The sequence below is a fragment of the Pyxicephalus adspersus genome, chromosome 2 (genome assembly GCF_032062135.1).
Source record: "Pyxicephalus adspersus chromosome 2, UCB_Pads_2.0, whole genome shotgun sequence".
NCBI classification, from domain to species: domain Eukaryota; kingdom Metazoa; phylum Chordata; class Amphibia; order Anura; family Pyxicephalidae; genus Pyxicephalus; species Pyxicephalus adspersus.
The window spans coordinates 125506368-125527770 of NC_092859.1; the positions used below are offsets into that span (position 1 = coordinate 125506368).

The 21403-nt window shown below is 39.7% G+C and overlaps 1 protein-coding gene across 6 annotated transcripts in view; it reads right to left on the reverse strand.

The window, feature by feature from the left end:
• RNF111 (ring finger protein 111) overlaps nt 1–511 on the reverse strand; it is a 35232-nt gene extending 34721 nt beyond the window's left edge. For 5 of the 6 annotated variants that reach the window (XM_072402314.1, XM_072402311.1, XM_072402310.1 and 2 more), the window contains exon 1: nt 330–511. In XM_072402314.1, the coding sequence (XP_072258415.1) occupies nt 330–508 (179 nt within the window). In that variant the 5' untranslated portion in view covers nt 509–511. Of the gene's footprint in view, nt 1–123 lie in introns of all 6 variants that reach the window. The other variant, XM_072402312.1, reaches the window with a different exon arrangement.
• Nucleotides 512–21403: the final 20892 nt, after the last annotated feature.

A 21403-nucleotide genomic window follows, 5' to 3' on the forward strand; every position in this document is an offset into this window, starting at 1 on the left:
TGCGGGTGAATCTCCCCTCAGGGGGTAAAAGCAGCGAATGGTGAGGGGTCAGAAATGTAAATAGCCCCCTCCCCCACCTCCTCGCCCGCACCATGCCAGCAGCTCTCACACAACAACCCTTACCGATGACGATTAGAGGTCCACGGCCTGCAACATTACCCCGACTGCCTGAACCCGGGCCGATCTAAAAGCCCCAGCGGCTTCCTTCCCCACCCAAAGGGGCCGATGGCGAAGCTCTCTCTCGCTTTCCCCTATAGGTGGGGGATGGGGAGCTTCCAGCCGTTTCCTCACTCTGATCTCTCACGGCCTTCTCACGTCTGAGCGTTTACCGATTGAGAAGGAGGAAGATGAGGCGGTGCCGATACTGAAGCAAACCCCTCACCCTCTTCTTCGCTGCCCGTCCCGGCCGAGCTAAGAGTCCTCCTCGGCCAGAACTACACCTCTGCCCAGTTCTCGCGAGATTTTCCTGACACGGAGGGGAAGCGGAAAAGCGACGCTGCCATTGCATAGGGTGTTTGCTGAGTCACGTGATATGCTCTACGGCGTCTCTGGCGTCCATCTTTATTTTGGGAATCTTGCCTTAATCGTGAAAAATATCGTTTCTACAGCCTGTGCTGGGGATTTTATGACTTGGACGTGTTGTTTATTTAGTGAAATTTAAATAAAAGTAGTTTAAAAAGTTAACATAAAGAAATGTCATCAAATTCTATATACAAATGCCTGTGGGTTTAGCAGTCTTTGCAGGACTCTTTGGATATGGGTGGTTAAATGGTTTTGTAATGCCAAAGACCAACTTGCTTCTAGGCTGCTAAATGTTTACGGCCTACATGTTTATATTTCTGGCACCTTGGGCAAAATCCAACATCTGTACAGCCAAGGTGGTACAAAAGGTACTTCTGTACCTGGGCCCCTTTAAAAAAAAAAAGGGCCCCAAGAAGTTTACTTATTATGGGGCCCAAAAATCTCAGATGTCAGCTTTATGTACAGCTGTTCCCATCATCATTTATGGATGTGCTTTGCTTAATTAACGACCAACAGGAACTGCAGCTCATTAATAAACAGTATTTACATAGCGCCTACATATTACACAGAACTGTACAATAAATATAAGTTGCAAATGAAAGACAAATACAGACAGTGACACAGGAGGACGAGAGGACCCTGCGCCGAAGAGTTTACAATCTAGTAGTTGGGGGAAGTAACACACAATAGAAGGGGAGATATGTGGTGGTGGGAAGTAGTGACAGTTACAAAAGACAGAAGGTCTTGTTTTCTAATGGATGGGATGCCTCCCTCTTACCTTCTTGATTCAGGCAGAAAACTGCTGTCCACACAGCATACATTTGTTTTACTGTTAAAAAAAAAATATATATATATATATATATATATATATATATATTCATGTATATGAAAAACTATACATTTGTATTGATACAAAACATTAAAAATGTATATAAAAGATACAAAGCACATTACAAAGAAGGAACAAAACACAATTATCCATAAAGAAAACCAACACTGTCAAACCAAAAGTTTCTTTAATGCTTGCCAGGGATTCCTTGAGCTGCACTAAAAGCAGGTATAAATATTCACCAATCAGGAGTGGGAGTTTGGCAAACACTAAAAATGATAAAAAAGAATATACATTTTTACTGATACAAATACAATAAAATCTATATAAAAGATCCAAAACACATTACAAGTATGGTACAGAACACAACTATCCATAAAGCAAACATTTGTTTTACAGTTGATGGAAACCAGTGTTCAGTGGAACCCAAAGTTACTCCAGAAGCTACCAGGGATACTTTGAGCTGTGACTGATTGACCTCACATAAGATGGTGACTGCAAAGTCCTGGAGCAAACACTACTTGGCAGAACCAACTGCATGCAACCCAATAACTGTCTGTAAAGGTGGCATTCAGATCACTAATGTACATGGGGGATTCTTCTTACTTGCAGGCAATGCAAATAACATTTTTTTTTGCCACTGACTGATTTTATTAAGGGTTTCCCAACACCTGATAATTATTTTAGGGCTTCCATAGGGGTAAACTAATTGAAGAAAAGCTTTGGAAAATTAATGTCACCTCAACACACTAATGCACTTAACATTCATTGCAGTTTTGCACCTTCCCAACCCAAAGGGGCCATAGTATTGTGTGCCACAATAAATCACCAATATGCATGACAAAGCTCAGCAATGTTATTCCAGCCCAACTCCATGCATAGAATGTTTTTTGAAACAAAAGTAAAACTTTTTGTTCGAATAAATTGCACTATTGTGCAGGCACAACCAGTAAGCGGAGCTCTTTTAAAACTTCTAAAAGTTTGTACACAAAGATGTGGCTCGGCACAACTCTCTCATAGAAGAGTATGTGTGCATCTATCTATTATTTCAAAAAATGTATGTGGATAATATAAGTACTTCATACTTTCCTATATATATACCTTATATACCTCATATACCTTATGTTCATTTTGTTCTCCAAATTTACATGCAGACAAATACAGCAGAAATTACTATAGGAGGGGTTTGTGCAAACAATAATACTGCCAGAAGATTATTATTTATATTCCAATATTTTTATTCTTCCGTGACTGCAGCTGCTAAACCTAAAAGTGTTAGGGTCATGTTGTGTTTGCAAATCACTATCCACATGATCGCTATATAGAACATGTACCTGTTTCTATAGTGTTGCTCTCTAAGTGGTAACAATGCCAGAATATCAATCGCCAGCAAGTGAAAAGTGGCAGAACAAGCAAGAGAGAGACATTGTAGAGGTGAGTGGTTTATTTCTGAGAATTCTGTTGCAGGCATGTTGCTGCTATTACCAGTATCTGTAGTCTGACCTTTTAGCCCTGATGCATCAGTGGCAGCAACTCTGAGACTGGATCTCCACCAAAACATTTTCCTTTGCCTACGGGATTGCTCTGTTGCTTGTGAAACCAAAATCCAATGGAGCAAATTTCTGTAGCATTTTGGCTGTACAGAAATTTGCTCCATTGGATTCTGTAGGTGTAGGTAAGTAGTCCGTTCAGCAATCCTTTTGCTGGTGACTTGCCACCAGCTTAGGTGGAAATCTAGTGTCTATTGTCTATAACTATGCTTTAGCTTTAAGGTTCAGACCATCTAAGTAAAACAGAATATTTTTAATATATTTATAATATATAATATATAAAACAGAATATTTTAATATTTCAAACTGTTAACAACACTGTTATTTGTCCCTCTCCTGGGACAAATACGTTGTCTTGGCATCACCCTCGATCTGCCCTCTCATTTACTCCCATACATAGAACATTTCCAGGTCCTGTCACTTTCACCTTCACAACAACTGCAAAATCTGTCCCTACCTGTCCCTAGAGACCACCAAACTCCTTGTACATGCTCTCATCATCTCTCGTCTGGACTACTGTAACCTCCTCCTCTCTGGTATTCCACTAACCGGACTCCCTCCTCTACAATCTATTATGAATGCTGCAGCCAGACTCATCCATCCTTCCCTCCGCTCCTCTTCTGCTGCCTCTCTTTGTCTTCATTGGCTTCCATCTCACTGAGAATCAAATTTGAGCTCCTGAGCTTTGGCTTTATTCTCCCATGAAGGCATTTGGATATTTGACTTTTTTAAACAACAAGTTTTCTACAGTTGCTTATGCTGATACTGCTGTACACTGTAGGTGCCTCCCATTAGTGCTTTAGAAGCTGCGGAGAGTCAGAGAGATCACATTTCCAGGCCGTATAATGTTTAGCATCAGCTAGTCATTTCCTAACCTTTCCTGATTTTCTGAGCTTTACATTCATTTGATTTCAGTTTGTTTGACCATGGAGGCTCAGTATCATAAGTGGCCATTACCTGGAGCAGCCTGAATAATAAAGGCCCCTAAGTTGAGTAATAAGCCAGAGTAATATACCAATAGCAGAACCAATGCATTCTCACCCAGCAGTCTTTTGATCTGATTTATGATTTGCTAAACCTAACCACAATGTCTGACATTCCCTGTGGTGACAAATTAATATGTTGTCTGTCCTATAGTGGAGTTTCTGATCACCAACATTTTCCTTGTTTTTGCACCCCTATTTACATTTACAGTATAGAACAGATATATCCTACTGTGGCACTGCTACCCCAGAACTTTTGTCAGTACTTAACAGCAATTTAGGCATATTTGTGTCATTTCAGAACTGGCTTCTGTGAAATTCATTTCTTTATCATCACTTCTAATTGTAACCAAGCTACCTGCACTTGTCTCTAACTACTACATCAAAGATCTCATTCACTATATACACAGTAATCATGAAGCTTTTCCTCAACTTGTAAAGGATCCTAAGAGTTGGAAATTTCATATTATTTACATATTTACCTAAGCTTCCAGAAAAGAACTTTACTTACATATAGAACATCAGTATTTACCATCAAACTAGTATTCATGAGTGCATACACTGCACAAAATGTACACAGCATAGCTTAATCAAACATGGAGCACATGGGCAGCATGGTGGCTCAGAGGTTAGCATTCTAGCCTTTGCAGCACTAGGTCCCAGGTTCCAATCTTGGCCCGAACACTATCTGCATGGAGTTTGCAGGTTCTCTCCATGTTTGTGTGGGTTTCCCCTGGGTACTACAGTTTCCTCCCACATTCCATAAATATGCAGTTAGGTTAATTCTCTTTCCCCCAAAAAATTACCAAGGACTGTGTAGTTGTGAGCCCATTTGAGAGACAGTTAGTGACCTGACTATGGACTTTGCACAGCGCTACATAATATGTTAGCGCTATAAAAAAACTATGTAACAATGCATTTCATTTAGAGACTATATAAATACTATGTACAATGCATTTCATTTAGATTTACTCAATATGCCTTATACTTTTATAGAAAATGTTAGAAAACATGTTTAGAAAATAATTAGGGAGTATTCAACATAGAAAATCAGGGAGCTAAATGTCCTTGCTGCCCTTTTTTTTCTAACCATCTTCTTGTTTAAACTGTGAAGCTACCAGATAAATTACAGTTAAAGCTTGATTTCACCCACCCTGGGTGTATAGCAAACTAAGCCTACGTACACACGTGTAAACTTTTTAGTTGGAAACGGACAACTAACAAACGATCGCCTGATAATTGTTAACAAAAAAAGTGCACAACGACTGGCCGATGAACGAGGAATGTTGCTGGAAACAAACGATTGTTGTGGCGGATCTGATTGGGGGACACTCATTCGCTATTTATTGTGTGTACATGTCACTTCCTACACCGTTCAAACAATTGTATCTAGTGTGTGTACATTATTGGTGGATTATATTTGAACGTGCATATCGTTATATTGTTACAGCATGTACATAGTCGCGCACTATACAATCGTTCAAAATAATCATTGATCAGTCATTATTCGTTCATTTTCTAATAATAATTATTGTGGGTGTGTAGGTAGCCTAAGTCTTTGTTTGTAAGCAAACCTCCATGAATGGAATATGTTGCTGCTACAACATTTATCTTGTTTACCTTTCAATAGACATGTAAAACATGTAGCCTAGTACACTGTGCTCTACAATATGAGAAGCATATCGTTTCTTTTTTTCTAACCTAAGTTAATGAAAAAATACCTGAAAGGGAGGTTTGGTAAATATTCTATATTTACTTTGTTGGAAAGGATGTATGTGGTTTGTGTATCTTTTAATACTGTAGCTAGTAGGGATTTGCCTTGTTGGCATTGTGTCATATGACACGTTGAAGAGCACATGCACCTTGCTCGCAATGTACTTATTTTTACAGGTAAGACTTATTATTTTAGCTTAAATTGATACTAACATTATAGATTTCAGTGTACAAATATGTAATGTAATCTAATGTGGAATCAATAAAAAAAAAGTTGTAATTCCTTGCAATATAACTCTACGGTGGTTACAGTAGGTTGATTACTTTGCTAGTAGAAAAGATATCTATTAGGAACTAGTCACAAATTAGTACTTGTAATAATTCTTACCTCCTTAGACTGTTAAAAAAAACACAGTATTAATGAGTGATCTGATCATTCAGCCTTGGTTACATTGACAGGGATTGATCTGAGAGGGACAATGCTTTAAAAGTTAGCTAAAACTATTTACAGATATCCAACAGAAGCTAAATGTACAGAGACATGAGGTCTCTTTAATACAAAGATTGTTCCAAAAAATTGGATGTTTGGTTCTGCTAAATGTGTTTGTTTAGGAGTATGGAGGAGGGAGGGGAATCACTTTTTCTTCATATTAAAGCTCTTCAAAACTGGTGAAAAGATACTATCATAGTAAAACCTAGAGATCTGGTGCAGGCAGAAAACATTTGCCAAATAATAGAATATGATATTCAAGACATTCACTCTAGGTTTGCTGGATCACCCAGGTGCTCATACCGCATCATGTTGTGTTTTTTTCCATCAGCTCATACATTCTATAGACGTACGCACACACACACAAACCAGGTATTCTACAAACTTCGAAGTGTGGAATACCTCAGCAGCTGGAGAACGGGAAAGCAGTGACTTTTCATTACATGGCTCAAAGTCAAGATAAGTATATTCCATTTTATTTACAGGGTGTGCATTGTGTTACCATATATTAAAAAGCATGGCAAAATCTTAGTCACTGAAAAACCTGTGGCTGCTGAAGGCATGGGTATAATACTCAGAGTTGATGAACCAGTCTTGTGTGTGCTTTAGTCATTACACAGTACAATAATTGTAGTTGGAAACGAACAATTATCAACTGATCGTTCGATAATTGTTAACAAAAAAAGTGCACAGGCCAACGACGCTGATGAACGAACAATGTCGCTGGAAATGGACGCCCGTCCTGGCGGATCCGTTTGGGTGACATTCATTGGCTATCTATTGTGTGTACAGTCCCTCAATGATTGTGGATGGTTCTGAAATACAGTTTCTCTAATACATTTCATTTCCTTCATCATTCAAACGATCGTATCTAGTGTGTGTACCTTATTGGATTTTATTTGGTACACATGTGCAATATTTGTCTTTAGAAAACAAACGACTAACGACAGATCAACGATTATTTACTATTATTTTGAACAATCGTAGAGTGCACGATTCAGTACAATTCTGTATTGTTCAAGGAAATCGCAAAAAATAGTCGTTCGGTTTCTAACAACAATTATTACACATGTGTACATAACCTTGGAATTTGCTGTGCCCCTAGACGGCAAAGTATTGAGTTTGTGTAATCATTTTGTCCTGCACCCACTGACACCAATAATTGCACCAAACCAGGGGGTCTCTTGATGTACCTACTGACCTATTCTATGGGTTAATATTGTGTTCACTGACACCAATACAGGGGATTATTTATGCATCTGATGACAATGTTAGGGTGTTTTTTGTGTCCAATTACACCAATGGTTGTGGTTTATATTTGAATCAATTGATACCAGTGTTTTGGTTATTTTTGTGTCCACTAAAACCAATACTGAGCTAATTATTGAATTTACCAGCTAAAATTCTGAGAGTTTTTTTTTTGGTCGCGACCATACAAGATATTGTGTTTTATCTCCGCAGTTGCTGGCAGTTAAATATTCCACAACGAATTCTTATTAAATGTAGGCTCAGAAATGGTGTTGGCTCCCTTTTTATTATTCTTTTGTTATGTGACTAACTTATAGCAGTATATTACATCTGCTGTGTTTGTGCTGCTTCAGGCAGATAAGAAACTAAATTAATATTTACTTGTATTAGTAGTAAGGCTCACTACAGCCAAAAGCCTACTTTTATTTTGGAAAGACTGGGTAAGGTTTACCACTTCTTCTTGAATTCTACTGATCTCTGGGATCACACTGGGGGGTTTCCTATAAATGTATAAGGACTGAAAAACCACAATCAAAGATAATTGTTAAGGGTTAGATCTGTGTCAGCTTTTACCGCTGATCGTTAAATTTTGCACTAAACCAGGACAGGAAGTGAAGAGAATTCTCCCCAATGGGGATTTAGTTTGAGCTGGAGTTTTTCTTCTTTTCTGACAAAAATATGTGAGCCAGCACTAACTAAAACCATGTACAGAAGAAAATTTGTTTATTTTCAAGGCATAAAAATTAGAAATAGCTCAGTTTACACGTTTAAACGTGTATAAACGTGGTTTTTGGATAGTGCTGGTGTTCTGCGGATATTTGGAACTGTGACCTAGAAGGTGTTGCTGTTTACCACACCATACTATACCAGCTTACCTAGTGTGGTGGTTTGGGTGGCATAAGTTTCTCTTTGTTTTCTTTTCATTTTGTGAACTTTGATAAATGATGCCATGTCTGAATACTACTTATATTATTGCTGCTTTTTACATGTATCAGCCAAAAATACAATTTTTGTCTATTTACTTTACAGTTAAAGTCTATATATAGCCAAACCATTACTTTGGTTTTTGGGTGGGAAACCAGTGCTAGATTTGTACTTTTTTCTCCCCTAGGCTGTGTACCTTATGCTATCCTCTGTCCCCCCAACTACCTTGAAGGAAGGCTCTATAAAGACTATGTTCAGACCGGCAGTGAGGTTGCAGTGCAGTTACTGCTTCCTAATGGAACAATTGCCTTAGGGGAGACGATACATGTACCGTCTCGTAATGGCAGCACCATAGAGGAAAAATAAGGGTGTTAGTGAACAATTCAGTACTGCAGACAGCTGCCTGCATGCATATCTGCAAGAGCTAGTCTTAGGAACCAGTGCTGTGGTGCACACGATCGAGGCAGAAGCCATGCAGGATTACTGGATCCCAAGACGGGTGTGACCAAGAGAGAAAGGGAGGACCAGATTTAATAAAGCTCTCCAAGAATGGAGAAGATAGACTATCATGCTAGAACCTGGATAATCCAGAAAACCAGGAATGGATTTATTAAATATAATTTGCTAAAAAGTGACAAATGTGGTCAATTCTGGACCAGATCCAGTCCAGTTTTGCTGGATTACCCAGGTTCTCCCATTATAGTCTATCTTCTCCAGTCTTGGAGAGCTTTACCTAATCAGGCCCAGAAAGAGGAGGGGTAGAGAGTTCCCAGCTGAAACTAGCTGAAGCCGCATACACATGTGCAATAATAGTCATTGTAAAGATCCTTCATGATCCTTTCCAACGACTAATATTGCACGATGCATGAATGAGTTGTGTACATACAGCACCCTTCTGCTCTATGCAGAGGGGAGGGGGAGAACAACGGAGCGGCACCCTGCTGCGCGCTCTCCTCCCCTTCACTTGCATTACGATCTTTCATCGTCTGTGGATCCGCCAGACGATGAATGATACGCGCTGTACACACATTAGATTCTTGTTCGATATCGGCATGAACCGAAGATCGGGCGAGAACTATTTGAAGTGTGTACGGTCCAGCACTCTGTAGCTGCCAAAACAGCACAGTTAGAATGTGCTAAACCAAGGCTTGAGTGGCCTATTCAGAAATCAACAAAAACTGTGGGAAAGAGAGGGGTTAATACAATGATCAGGTCGTCTGTGAAGGTTCCTATTTATCTAAGTTATTGTACATCTAGTAGTAGTTAGTCAGCACTTCAAAATGTCCTTAACATTACAAAAACAAGTCCAACTGAATGTGAATAACTACTACTAGACAGATACTTTATTTTTCTGTCCCACTAGGGACATTTGCATTCATTTACTGTCCTTGTGATGCAAATGTGAAGAAACCTGAGGGAAAATCTTTTTTTAACCAATTGCCAACTAATCAACTATCCTCACCGGATAATTTCCCTTTTTCTCTTACTTTTGTTACCAACTATAAAAGTTTTTTTGTTTTTGTTTTTTGACAGTGGAAACAACAACAGATAATAAAAACAATCTTCTCAACAGGGACACAGACAACAACAAAAACATGAAAAAGGAACTAACACTTCCTTCAAACTGTTTTGCATTTACATACACTTTAGGTGTAGCAGCTCAGCAGAAAATATGCCCACGTGCATTCTATTTGTTCCCATTGTAATGTGGCTAACCTCACATTTCTAAGAGGACAAATATGTAATTAGGATTTAGAGAAGTAGTCAGGTGAGTCCATAAATGTACGTTTAGGTGACCAAGGCCAGCCTACACTTAAGCTACGTACACACGTCAGATTTTTATCGCCTGATAATCAGCATCGGCCAATTATCGGGCGAAAATCTGCCGTGTGTACAGTCGGTGTCGTCCATCGTCCGGACGACCGACCTGCCGGATCCACGGACGATGGACGACGACCGATCCTAATGAAAGGGAAGGGGAGAGCGCGCAGCAGGGTGCCGCTCCGTCGCTCTCCCCCTCCCCTCTCCATAGAGCATGAACGGTGCTGTATGTACAGCACCGTTCATGCATCGTACACTCCCTTGTCGTTGGAAAGGATCGAGAAAGATCCTTTCCAACGACAAAAATTGCAAGTGTGTACGCAGCTTTAGGGTAGGAGCAAGATCGAGTGACAAAGCCCACTGTAAAGGGGGAAAAAAAGAGACCCAATCTTACTGTGCATGCGTGAGTTTGGCATCTCTTTACCTTAGTGGAAAAAATGCCCCTTCTGTGCATGCCCGATCTCAAGCAGCCAGAGCCTCATGGGATGTGTGATATAGGTATCCTGTGAGGCTCTGCACTCCACGGTGATATAAACTTATGGGGGCAGTGCTGCACCCTTTTTTTTTATTTTCCTTAATAAAAATTTAACTTGTCTACCCTTTTATGTAAAGTAAAAATGTTGAGTTTAGGTCCGTAACATAAGATACATTTTTTTAAACCCTTATTTGCATGCTAAAGTTACAATCAACCAAAGGATTCAAGTAGTAATAAATGTTGAGTGCATTTTTTCAAATCAGATTTCTTGTCGCTGGCTTTCTTATATGGGTGCTGGTGTTATCTGAGCTTGTGACACCTAACCAAACAGCCGACATGTAATAAAGTCTTTCATATTCAATTCTGATAATGTGCATTTATTTTTCTGTCTCCACTGATTTATTCCTTTATATGAATCAATCTTCCATGTGGGCTCACTTTTCTTCTTTCCTTGCTTGGGAATCAAGCATTTGCCTGCATTGAGGAAGTGTTGAGAAACAGAACATCAATATTTGATATGTATATTTTGATATGAATATTTCATATGTATAAAAGGCAGCAACGTGGCTCAGAGGTTAGCTGGCCTTTGCTGGCCTTGCAGCACTATATCCTAGGTTCAAATCTTGGCCAGGATACCATCTGCATGGAGTTTGTAGATTCTCCGCGTGTTTGTGTGTAATTCCTCCCACATTCCAAAAAACATGCAATTAGGTTAATTAGCTTCCCCAAAATTCACCTTAGACTGTAATAATTACGTATGACTATGGTAGGGACATTAGATTGTGAGCCCTTTTGAGGGAAAGCTAGTGACAGGACTATGGACTTTGTAAAGCGCTACGTAATATGTCAGTGCTATATAAATACTGTGTAAAAAAAACTATATTGGTAAAATGGCCAGATGTTTCCAACACAGAAAATTGCCTCTTTGGTTACATCCTCTCCACCATTCTTGAACATCCAGGGTGCCTATCCACTAGATTGTTCTACCACCATGAAAACAGCTAGCAGCAAAGTATTTGTGTCCCATGATCTATTTGGGACACATGTTCTATTTAATAATGTTATCCCTCCAATTAGTTCTTTAGTCGGTTCTTTTTCCCACTCTTGAGAGAGGATGGGTCTTCTGCATGTGTACAGATCATTTTGAACGAGGTCAGAGAAAACATCTATCTAATTTTGTCATAAGGTACACTTTTGTGTTGGTAAAAAAAAAGTATCTTGAATTGTCGGTGAAAGTTCTCATGTGATTGTATACCTAGTAGTAGTTGGTGACATTTATCAGAACTTGTTGTAATATTGAAGAAGTTTTGCAGCCTATTCAAGCTGCTTCTTCAGTTCTGAATGAAACTTAAATTTGCTTCAACATTACAAGTCCAGTTGCATGCAATTAATTACTACTGGATATCTGAATTACCGGTATATTAAAACTTAGCAGTAATAGTGGTTTACTCTTTCCTAAAAACATTAATGATGAAATATCACAGTTGTTAAACTTTGAGTTATCAAAAATATATGTGCTTTTATCTTTTATATAGTTACGTACAATTGGACTTGATGCACTTCAAGTCAATAGGATACGCAAAGATGCCTGCATGTCACTTAGAACCCTATTCTAAGCGGTACAGCGCTCAGTCATGCATCGTGCAGTCTTTTGTCATTGGAAAGGATCATGAAAGATCCTTTCCAATGACAATTTTTGCATGCGTGTATGCAGCCTTACTTGCTAAAGTATTATGTAAGCAACTACAACCACAAAGTTGCCATTGTTTTTTTCACAATTGCACCTCAATGATACTGATCTGTTGAACATTTTTGTCTACATGAATGCATTTCAGCTCTGATTGCTAATTAGCAGACAATTTATGCACAAAAGGTGTGCACATGACACCTATAGGCTCCATCAATGGTGTGTATGATAAAAGGACAACTGAGAGTTGTCACCCTATAATGTAATCCTCGCCATAGTGCATCATGCAAGGAAATGTTGATTTATAGATTGCAGGTGGGTTATGATGGCACACTTACCTACTAATGTACCTACTTCCAGCACTGCTACAGCTTAAATTTTGTTTGTCGCTCTCTTTTTGGCCACTGTGATCTTTGCCCAGTCTTCTGTTAGGTTTGAAGTCTTTAGCCATCCTCACAGGCTGCCCATGCAGATACTTAATCTCAAGACATAATTGTACTAAATCACAGACTGCAAAAACTACAGATACATTTTTCATAGCTAAGAATATATTTGCAAAATAAATTATATGGATCCATTGTAATTAGGGCACCCCCGCCTTTGCAGTGCTAGGTCCCAGGTTCAAATCTTGGCCAGGGCACTATCTGCATGGAGTTTACAGGTTCTCCCCGTGTTTGCGTGGATTTTCTTCTGGGTACTCCGGTTTCCTCCCACGCTCCAAAAACATGCAGTTAGATTAATTGGTCTCCCCACAAAATTGACCTTAGACTGTATTAAAGATTAACATAAAGACATTCACATTTGTCTGAGGTAGGCACATTAGATTGTGAGCCCACAGATTTTACCCACCTACTACTGGCAGAATTGTAAAGACAAAAGAAAAATTAAAATATCATATTCAAGTGAAGCAACAGAAGTAAAATCATATTTGGAAATGGTGGTAAGCATTAATGCTGTATAACAAGTCTAGATTCTTCAAGGCCTTTTAATAAACATGGACCTTTCTTGTCATGTGCAAAATAACCTAAAAGGGCCAATTATAAAGCAGTAAACCTGACATTCACTGAAACATTCCCTGGTGGAGAATCAATTCCTGCCATTGAAACACACGGAGCAGGAAGATTCTCCACCAGTGAATGTCAGATTCACTGCTTTATAATGATACCTATAGTTTATTATTATTATTTTATTATTATTATTATTGATAATATTAATATTATTATTAATAAACAGTAATAATACAGTGCCAACATATTATGCAGTGCTGTACATTAAATAGGGGTTGCAAATAACAGACAGATGCAGATGAAACAGGAGGAGAAGAGGACCCTGCACGGAGGAGCTTACAATCTAGAAGGTGGGGTAAATATCATACAATAAGAGGGGAGGTTAATTTTACACATGCTCTATAAACAGACTCCTGAATATATACAGTAATTGGGTAATACCTCTGTATTCATTTGTTGTTAAAAACATGCTTAACTGCCTAAAGCAGAACTAGACCCAAAATAAAAAAAATCACTGCAGATCAGTCAATCTGTCAGGAGGTTTTTTTGTTTGGGATCGCGTCCTCCCGGCATCCATCTTCGGCCTGGCGCCGACACCTTCTTCTTTTTTCTTCCGGGTTCTTCTTCGTATGTTACCTGATCTCGCACTGCGCATGCGTGAGAATGGCAATTTTTTTTCTTTCATTAAAGAAAGGGTTCCTTCTGCGCATGCTTGACAAGGATCAGCCAAGAGCCTCTCGGGATGTGTGATGTAGTTATCCCAGGAGGCATGCGCTCCATTCTGCCGCCCTACCCATTCTGCCTACCTTTTTATGTAAAGTAAATGTTTTGAATTTGGGTCCATTTTAAGCTCCCACATCTGTGAAGCTCTTGTGCAACAAAGCTTTATTTTTATACTATGGACTATTGATTTTGAGATAATTTTGTCCCTACAGATTGTGGTTTCACCTTTAAATTATTTGATAATAAAAAGGATTCACTTAGTAATATGTTTTTTTTTTCAAAAAAAATACATACAATACATACCAAGAATAATATTTTTTTAAAATTTGTTTAAGTAGGTTTTTATCATCTACTTTTAGGACTGTTTGAAAATCAGAAGATGTTTAAACCAAATTCATATAAAAATGTGTATATATATATATATATATATATAATATATATTTATATATATATATATATATATATATATATATGGCAGCCTTAAGCCAGAAAGTTGAAGGGCAGAAGAAATACCTGACAGCATATCCCTTCAAGGTTTGTGCCACGCTATACTTTCAATGCCCGAAGCAATCATTTCTGGTTGTCTCAGGGAAATTCTGGTGTTATTCTGTGTCCCCTGACATCATCACTGGGGAGTTTGCTGGTGCTCCTTCCTTGTTGAATTTCCAATGATTGTTGGATAACAACTGATATTGTTGTACTATTTGTAAAACAATGTGATGGGGTGCCTAAAGTACCCCCACCTTTATTTATAGAACATGCAGCTTTATAGAGAGCATCTGTACAGTGATCACTTCTAAACTGTCTTCCAAAGGAATCATGAACTATCATTTTGGCTGACAGTAGTTGAAAGTGTATACTAAGCATAAATATTTAGGTGAAGTTTTTTTTTAAGAGTAGGGGCAGCATGAGGTGGGAAAAGTGAAGGCAAAATGACAGAAGCCTTAATTATTTATTCTGAATGAATTCTAAATGGCAGAGACTCTGGAAGTACTCCACTCAAAAGGAGACTGAGTATTAGAATATAGTGTGCTGCCATGTTGGCTGTATATAATGAGAAGGATTTATCATTTTCTGTATGTGTATAGCTGTTGCCACAGCAGAGGTGAGTTTTAGTTTGGAATTACCAATAGAAATGATCTGAAAGTCCTAAAAAAATACCCCAGAAGAACCCAAATAATTGAAGGGAACAGAAGGTCCAGTCTGCTAGTAATTTGATTAGTCTGCCTAACTGGAACATGTTGGGGCTGAAGGCTCTAATATTGCTGCAAAAGTTGGTTTTATGTTTTCCTGGGCAATTTTTTATTATCTATTATTTTTTAATGTTATTCTGAATAGATTTATGCTTTATTAAATTGAAGCAGTATAGGTAACTGAAATCAAATGGCAAAGCTCAGGTTAGGAGCAAGAGTGAAGTCAGGAGTCACACTCAAGGCGGGCAGAATTCAAGTCAGGACAGGACAAACAGCATACCAAATATGGACAGAGAACAAGAATCATCAGTTAGGACACAACAGGGACCAGTGTGTGCAATGATAGAAAAGAGACTGGTATAATCAGATTGGGGGGGGGATAAGGAAGATAAACCAATGATGACCAATGTTTAAGCAATGGCTTAACACCTGACCACATCCAGCAGGATCTCTGTATGGCTACACACACAAATATTTATGGCTGGAAACTATCCTAAAGCGCACCTAAACTTAACATTTTTTCTTTACATAGAAGGGTAAACAACCCTTCTATGTAAGGTAAAAAATTGTATTTTTAGGTGCAACACTCTTTAAAAAAAAAAAAAAAAAGGTGCAGACCTGCCTATTTAAGTCTTGATCATCTTGACCTATGTCATGCATCCCAGAAGGCTCTGGCTGCTCCTTGTGCGCATGCCCTAAACTTGAGCATACGCAGAAGGGGCATTTTTCCTCCTAGTAAAAGAAATGCTGATCTCACGCATGCACAGTAAAGCTGCGTACACACTTCCAATTTTTATCGTTGGAAATGAACGACGAACGAACGACGAACGATCGATTGGTCAAAAATCGTTCGTAAAAAAAGTAACCAACGACGCCGACGAACGAGAATAGTCGCTGGAAATGAACGACCGGACCGGCGGATCGGATTGGACGACGATCGTTTACCATCTATCGTGTGTACGGTCGTTCATTGATCGTCCATGGTCTGAGCATGCGTGATGAACGAACGTTCGTTCACTTCCTGTCGTGCACGTCACTTCCTGTATCGCTCAAACGATCGCATCTATTGTGTGTACAATATCTGCGAACGATCGTGTCGTTATCTGCATGTACAGGATCGGTGCTATACGATCGTTCGCCGATATCGTGCAGGATCGTTTGTCGTTCGTTTACCAACGATAATTATTGGAAGTGTGTACGTAGCTTAAGATTGGCTCTTTTTTCCCCTTCACATTGGCTACATCACCCGATCTTGCACCTGTGCAGAGCGATATCGGGTGACGTAGAAAGAAGTCTTAAGAAGAAGATGGAAGAGAAGATTGAAGATCTTGCCCGGTACTTCCTCTGCGCTAGGACGATGAGGAATTCTAGGACGACGTGGGACTGGATTGTGGGAATGACCAGTGCCATTGAGGAACCTGCAGGATTATAGGTAAGTATCGTTTTTTGTTTTTATTTTAGATCTGTTTTAAACAAACAAGCGTTGTACACACAGCACTTATTTTATTTAATAAAGAGGGGTGAGTGAGTGGCACCCCGCTGTGCTCTCCTTTATTTATGCATAACGGCTGCTCCCGATCTTCTTTCATGGATCTGTCATGGCGGATTGATGAACATCGGGTGTTGCACACGTCATATTTTCCTCGGCACAACCATTCTTCTGATTATTGGACGTTTGTACTCAGCCTAACACTAAGAGACATTTGTGGGTTATTAGCTGTAAAAAAGAATAACAAATTAAGAGTAAACATTTGTTGTGTGTCACAAAAGCCAACATTTAAAGCTTTACTAATAAAGCAGTAAATATGACATTCCCTGGTGGAGAATCTTCCAGGCCACTTGTCTCAATAGCAGTACCTGATAATTCACCAGGAAATGTTTGAGGGAATGTGACATTCCCTAATGGGAATCATATGCCTGAATACCAACACGAGACCGGAACCCTAAAGTCTGGGAATATATTTTCTTCCCACCGTGTAGTGGGAGGATAGAAACAAAACACATGTTCCGGATGTGACGTTACCGGAAGTACAAGTATCGCTGCTGCATTTTCCTATTGTGTAGGGGGTACTGCGGAGTTGTGTGGGGCCTGGGGGTCATTCTGCAGACATGGCGTCGTCTAATAGCAGTGGTAGCTCGTCTGAGAGGAAAAAAGTGTCCGAGCTGCGAGTTATCGACCTAAAGTCGGAGCTGAAACGGAGAAACCTGGATGTGACCGGGGTGAAGAATGTGCTGGTAGCCCGGCTTAAGCAGGTATGTGTGGGGGGAGGCCGGGCCTACGGAGCGCTGCAGCTGAGCCCATCTGGTGTCATGAGTTTGGAGGTCTCCGCTGTGTGGCCAGGCTCGGCCGGCTGCGATTTAACACGTTTCTATGTACAGCCAGGGGCATTCAGGCCCATGTCCGGGGGGACGGGACTCGGTCCAATGTCTAGAGGGGGCTCAGTCCAGTATCCGGAAGGGGGGAGTCTTGGTCCGGTGTCTGGGGGGGGGGGGGGGCGCTCGGGCCAATCTTCATGGCAGAATTTTAGAACACGGAAGATATTCTCTTAGTGCTAGGTTTGGTCAGGTGACCAGGCAGTGATCTGTACAGCGAAGTATGGTGAGCAGTGGAAAAGCGGAATTCTCCTATAGCTACCAATCAGAGGTGTCAGAGCTCTTCCATGCTTGTCACAGTGCCAGGGCACCTTCACTTCTGTCTTCATTTCTATAAGATTACACACCACAGATGTGCTAGGACACAGCAAGCTGGTTTTATTTCTCCAAGTAGCTGCAAAATGTACAATCATATCATGAATTCAAAATGATCTGAACATAGCTGTGCCATGAGAGCAGCATGGTGGCTTGGTGGTTAGCACTCTGGTCTTTGCAGCTCTGGGTCCCAATTTTGAATATCAGCCTGATCACTATCTGCATGGAGTTTGCAGGTTCTCTCTGTGTTTGTGTGGGTTTCCTCCGGGTACTCTGGGTTTCTTCCCACATCCCAAAACATGCAGTTAGGTTAATTGGCTTCACCCTAAAATTGACCTTAGACTGTATTAATGACATGACTATGATAGGGACATTATGTGAGCCCCTTTGAGGGGCAGCTAGTGACATGACTATGGAGTTTGTACTGTGCTGTGTAATATGATGGTGCTATATCAATATTGTGTAATAATGAGTGTAGAGTCATGAGTAAGAAGCTGTATATGATCACATGAGATTGAGGATTCTATATAATGGGTTATGATTGTTTATGACTTTTTTTTTTGGATAATCTCTTTATGACTGAAATATAAAAGTGTGATTTCAGCAAAATCTCAAGTGCGGCATCCATTAAAATCTTCCATATAAATTTGGTAAAAGTGAGATGTTGCACTGTATGATTGTGAAGGGTTCTACAGTTTACATGTAAATATTTACAACTTCAGCCAGCAGATGGCAATTGAGGCTGCTGTACAAGTTTTATTATTTCCTGTGGGTTTCATTTGGTCTCCTGCTATTTATTTTTGGTATGTGAGTCTTTAAGGTGTTTGGGGTCTTTTTATTTGTCACAGAACAGGTAATCCCAGTGTGTGGTGCACAGAACAGCTAACCTAATAAAACGCATCAAGAATGTGTCGGAAAGTGAAGGTTGCATTATTTTTCTTCCTGTTATAAACATCCTGTGATAGGACCCATAATGTAGATGTTAAAAGTTTTATTATTAAACAGGATTCATATAGCGCCAACATATTATGCAGCACTGTACACGGGAGTTTGGTGGTCTTTGGACAGGTTGGGGGGATGGATTTTGGAGATGTTGTGTAGGTGAAAGTGAAAGGACCTGGAAATGTTCTGAATATGGGGGGTAAATGAGGGGGCAGAATCAAATGTGATGCCAAGACAAGCAGTTAAGAATATGTCAGGGAGAGATTTGGAATGTGTGTGTGGGGGTGATGAGTTCTGTTTTATCGAGGTTGAGTTTCAAAATGTATTATAGTGAGTGTTTTTGTGATTGCATGCCATTTATGGCTTAGGAGTACAGGCTCTCATAGAGACAGAGTGACAGACACACACATCTTAATACATCACAGCTCTCCTCTGTCACTCCATCCTGTGTTACATCATTTGGTGATGGAAGCCAGGTGATAATATTCCTCCTGTTTCCATGTGACAACGCTTGGACTTGGGACGCAGTTGGCTGCTGTATGTTTCTTCATACCCACAATCACTGGTTATTGTTTATTTATTTTCCACTCACTTTTCCTTGCTTTGGCATTCGTGCCACCATCTTTCAGGTTCCCAGTTTTATCTGTGTTGATTGCCCATGCCAGAGATGATTTCCATTCATTCCCATCAGCCCTGGGGAAAGCCTGGAGTCCTTTAATTAAAAAGTAGCATGCTTTATTGCAGAAGGGATATTACCTGTGTCTTCTACAATAACAATGCTGTCTGATTGTTTGTTTTATTGGGAAATTGTAGTTCCACTTTAATAAGCAAAGTTAGTGTCTTCTTCATTCTGCAGGGTATATATTTTTTTTTTGCTTCTTTTCTCTTTGCTCTTACTGCCAGTTTATCTGGGGCTAGGCAGCTCTAGCCTTTTTCTTCTACATTTGGTGCCATGTCCCTAAAACTGAAAAACTTTACCATTGCAATAGGTCCCTCTTACCCATATTCGTAGGGGTTGACAAATAAAGTAATATATTTACTGTATCCCTTGCTTCTCCAACGGTCAACCTTGTCTTATGTCTGCCCTAATACAGGTTTCTAATGTTATGCATAATACAGGACCGATGGTCTTACACCATACAAGATGAGCTGGTTATTAGTTAGTAAACAAAAAAAGGTGGTCATGTCATGGGATTCATCATATCCTGGAGGGTATGTTGTATAAATACCTCAGTTTGTAGAGGGATAATTTGCTTTCAGTTCTGTAAGATTCTGTCAACTGTAATCACAGCAGCAGGCAGATACCTCACTTCTAGAATTTTTACCTGGGATGCGGACAAATCTAACCAATATACACTTATATTTTGGTATTTTCAAGGCCATGCTCTCCAGTCCCTACCGTGCTCAACCCAGAAATTTTTTTAAGCTGGATGGGAAGAAATTGTAGGTGGGTGGCAGCCTTTGTATTGTGACCAAACTCATCAGTAATCGCCCAAAAACAGCCGGGTGACTGCTGAAAAGTGCCGGGTGGTGCGTCCGGCTAAAAGGGGCTGGAGAGAACACTGCCCTGTGTTGTCTTTACTCTGGTTTGTACATGCTACTATCAAGGCCTTCGTATCTATAGAGCTAATGACTAGGTCACATTTAATTGCAGCATGTAAAACCTATCCGGGGGTGCAGCAAGTCATAGGCTTACACAGAGGTGCTTTAATTTGTAGGTTGGGCTGTGATCATGTGATTACAAGGTCACTTTTATTCCATTACTTGTAAAGTCTGTGGTATCACCTCAGTTCTCCAAATTTAGGTTGGCTCTTGGTTAATGGTGCCTTCTAGGTCTGTGATAGTGGTTGTGAAGTGACTGGTAAAAGACTGTTGGCTTCCTTGATTCTATTCTGTAGCACTACAGTTGGACTGGGTCTACACGGACGTTTTTAAAAATGCATGTAAATGTTCCTATTGCTTTTTTTTTCAGTTTTATTATACATACGCCTATGCCGCGTTTTAACACGTTTACGTTATTAGTGCCTAAAAACGCAGGAAAACGGCCTATTGAAATCAATGGAAGCTTTACCCATGTTTTCTCCCGTTTTTTTGTTGTTTTCCAGCGTTTTAAAGCATTTTGTAAACGTTGCAAGCAACTTTATAGATAATGTTCATAAACAAGCCTCGAAGGAAACGTCCTGGTGTAGATTGGCCTTTTGGAATGCGTAGGAATTTCACGCATGGGCTTTTAAAGCCGCAGGTTAAACGCTGGAGAAAACGTGTAGACTAAACCTAAGAATGTTTAAAATGTCAGTTTTTATTTATTTTTTTTACTGTAACTCTTGGTTGGAAATGTCATACTGGATCTAAACTGTTACAAGGTATGAAGTAATTACATTGTTACAGTTGCTTGGCCATTTTTGGCCACTATGGGTATGAAGCAGTTAAATGTAACAGTTGGATGTAACAAAATATGAATAAAACAGAATCAACTGTAGAAAGTTTGCTCTGATAAAGGGCCACACTTTATTCTGTAACAGATTTTACTATTGTATACATTATATTCTCCCCTTCTCTTCCCTGGAGGCTCATATTCTACCTTCTGCCTCCAAGTTTAATAGTTAGC